Source organism: Pygoscelis adeliae, unplaced genomic scaffold (genome assembly GCF_000699105.1).
Source record: "Pygoscelis adeliae isolate BGI_AS28 unplaced genomic scaffold, ASM69910v1 Scaffold79, whole genome shotgun sequence".
Lineage (NCBI taxonomy): Eukaryota > Metazoa > Chordata > Aves > Sphenisciformes > Spheniscidae > Pygoscelis > Pygoscelis adeliae.
Genome location: NW_008825532.1, coordinates 5,829,651 through 5,832,537, shown reverse-complemented (window position 1 = coordinate 5,832,537; position 2,887 = coordinate 5,829,651). Strand labels below are relative to the sequence as shown.

Genomic DNA, 2,887 nt, shown 5'->3' with positions numbered 1-2,887 from the left:
TGGAATTTTACTTTCCTAATCTTTGGGGGAAGGGTAAATTATTAATTTTTTTTTTTTTTTTTTTTTTTTGCTATAGAGTTGGAGAATCTCAGCTTGGTTTTGGCCATGGTTTTATATCTCTGCATCACACTATAAATAAATAGTAGTGGTTAGAGACTACTGTCTTTTGAAAAAGCATTTAATTTTTGTTCTTGAGAGATGATCTGTGCCTTAAAGCTGTAAGCTGAGGAATCTCACTATCTCTGTGTTAAGGCTTCATTTTTTAGATAGCGGAAAAGTGTTTCAATTCTTTCTGGTAATGTTATAGTTTGAGGTAGCTGGAGCTTTCTGTACACTAGATATTTTATCTTTTTACCGTTTAATAGTCTGACCCCATTCAGAAAACATTTCAGACTGCATATCAGTTATATTATTAATGGCAGTATTGATTTATAAGATCAGCTTTAAAAAATGACTTGGTGTTTTACAAGAAAACCATCAAAAGGATTAAAGTGCTTTCTCTTTGTACATCTACTCTTCTATCCATTGAAAATGATGATTAAGTCAAATGTCATTGGATTATCATTCTTGCTCTAAGGAACTGTGTATAATTATATATCCTGATAAAGGCATGTTCTTTTTACTTTGGGGAATAGATACGCTGATGTTGCATTACCTGAAGATGTGGAATGATTACTCCCTGATGTTAACGTAGAGATTGCCTATGGCTAGGCAATAAAAGCATGCCTTGTTTGCTTTTTTTTTCTTAATCTGCATGCAGAATAGATATAGGTGCTATAAGAGAATAAAGCAAAGACATAGGAGAGAACCTTGTTGTTGCTTTTTGGAGCAGGTTGTTACTCTACTATTTATTAAAGCTGCATGAAACAATATAAAGTGTTGATGTTTATGAGAAGCGTTGTTTATAAAATTAAATATTTCCCCACCCTTCTACCACCATGACTAAGATACTTTAAATTTTATTTTCCTTCCTAAAACATTTCTTCCCCTCCTTTCTTTCCCCCACCCTGACATTATGTAGTTGATTTAATTCTCTAGGTTCCTTTCCTCAAGCTCTAACTTGAGTTCATTTTGTTATGTGGTGACCACAGTTATGGATGACGCTCCCCCTGGCACACAGGAGTACATTATGTTACGGCAAGATTCGATCCAATCTGCGGAATTAAAGAAAAAAGAGTCCCCTTTTCGTGCTAAGTGTCACGAAATCTTCTGCTGCCCACTGAAGCAAGTGCACCTCAAAGAGAACACAGAGCCGGAAGGTTTGTGGCACTATGGATCCATGTTCTGTTTGTTTCTATTATTTTTATTTTTCCATGTATGTCCCTAGAGTGTGCTGTGTGTTTTCCAGCCTGTGTCAGTGTAGTGCAACTGATGCAGGAAGCGTGATGCACTCCATGTCCCCCTTTGCTTGCCTGTTAGTGTCTGATTCAGCTATCATGGGACACTATAATATAAGCCATGTACGGTATCGTTCTAGTCAAGAAGTAAAATGATGCTGCTTTTTCTTAAATAAAGTTTGTTTGTTTCAGCTCTCATCATTACACACTGCCCTTTTTTTGGCTGCCAAAAGTTGCTTGCTACTTAAATGGCATCAGTTTCTAGTTGGTTCTTTCCAGTAACATTTCTGAAGCTGCACTCTGCTGAAAATATGGCACTTAGACTCAGATTCAGCTTGTCCCCAACACCTTTCACTCCATAAGGCTTCTGCATAGCGCTAGAGAATGCTCATGACAGCTGTACTTCAATGAAGCAGGATGAAGTTTGTATGTAATGCACGCCCAGTTGCATTTTGGAAAATGAAATGCATGCAGAGCAGAAAAAAATAAGTAGAATGTTTTCCTTTTCAGATAAAGCAAAGGTATGGTCTCTTCTAATGCTGTGTTTACTAATATGACATTACTAATGAGGTATCTATATCTTTAACTTGTTTGTCTAGCGTACATAAGATTAAGCTATTTTAAATTATATTTTTTAATATTTTCTCTTATTGTACAATATGTGTTTTGCATTACTGCCTCATATTCTACATAAGCCTTGTACTTTTTGCATAAGCTCCAGTATCTGCCAAGACAAATAATGCTACTGCTGGTAGATGTATTTTAAGATGAAATATTCAGAGCTGGATTCTGTCACAATTGAGTCTGCAGGAACGGCAAAGTGAGCAGGTTGGAGCCCTTTCTCGCAAATCACTTGTATTATTCTCTCTGTAATGATGGGCATCAGTTGCTGAGCTGTCACTGTTAGCCCAAAATATTTCAGTCAATTGCTTTCTCCTGGTACATACCCCAAATTTTGCATGAATGTTCTTTGCATCACTTCTGGGAGATCTGTCTTTTATTTAAAAAGTATTTACTAAAATAGCGTTTCTTTCTCATCTCACCAGAAATATTAAGTCTGACACAAACACTGGTGGAAGGTGTGGAGAGAGGTTTTTTGTTTCAGTGATGATATAACTGAATATTAAAACTGGGTTTTGAAAACACAAAGCCTAATTCTCCTCTCAGTTCTGGGGCTGACTTGATAGGAGTTGTGTTTTCGTAATTCTGAACTCACTAAACATGAAGGAAAGGTGAATCCCATACCACTTTTCTGGATAGCAAATACAATTAATTTCCTATGTCTGTCAGGATTTGTGGTGTTCATGAGTAAATTATGAGCCCAGAACTGTTTATGTCAAGTTCCTCTAGGAATATGATGACAGCTGAGGTGCTCAGCATCCTTGGCAAGTGATATTTGGTGAAATGAAAGGTTCCATGTGAGCCATAAAGAGAAGGGCCCTGAACTTGGCATCGTTGACTCACGTGCTGTATTTCACTTTTTCTTTGTGCTTATGTGGAACTCCAGCAGAAGCTGATGGTCATTTCAGTGGAACTTATACTGGGAGCTG

At 37.0% G+C, this 2,887-nt stretch overlaps 1 protein-coding gene across 1 annotated transcript in view; it reads left to right on the top strand.

The window, feature by feature from the left end:
• Positions 1-1,091: 1,091 nt before the first annotated feature.
• Positions 1,092-2,887, top strand: part of FGF13 (fibroblast growth factor 13) — a 118,695-nt gene continuing 116,899 nt past the window's right edge. Inside the window, exon 1 of the mRNA XM_009331721.1 lies at positions 1,092-1,259. Within this exon, the coding sequence (XP_009329996.1) occupies positions 1,094-1,259 (166 nt within the window). The 5' untranslated portion in view covers positions 1,092-1,093. The remainder of the gene's footprint in view (positions 1,260-2,887) is intronic.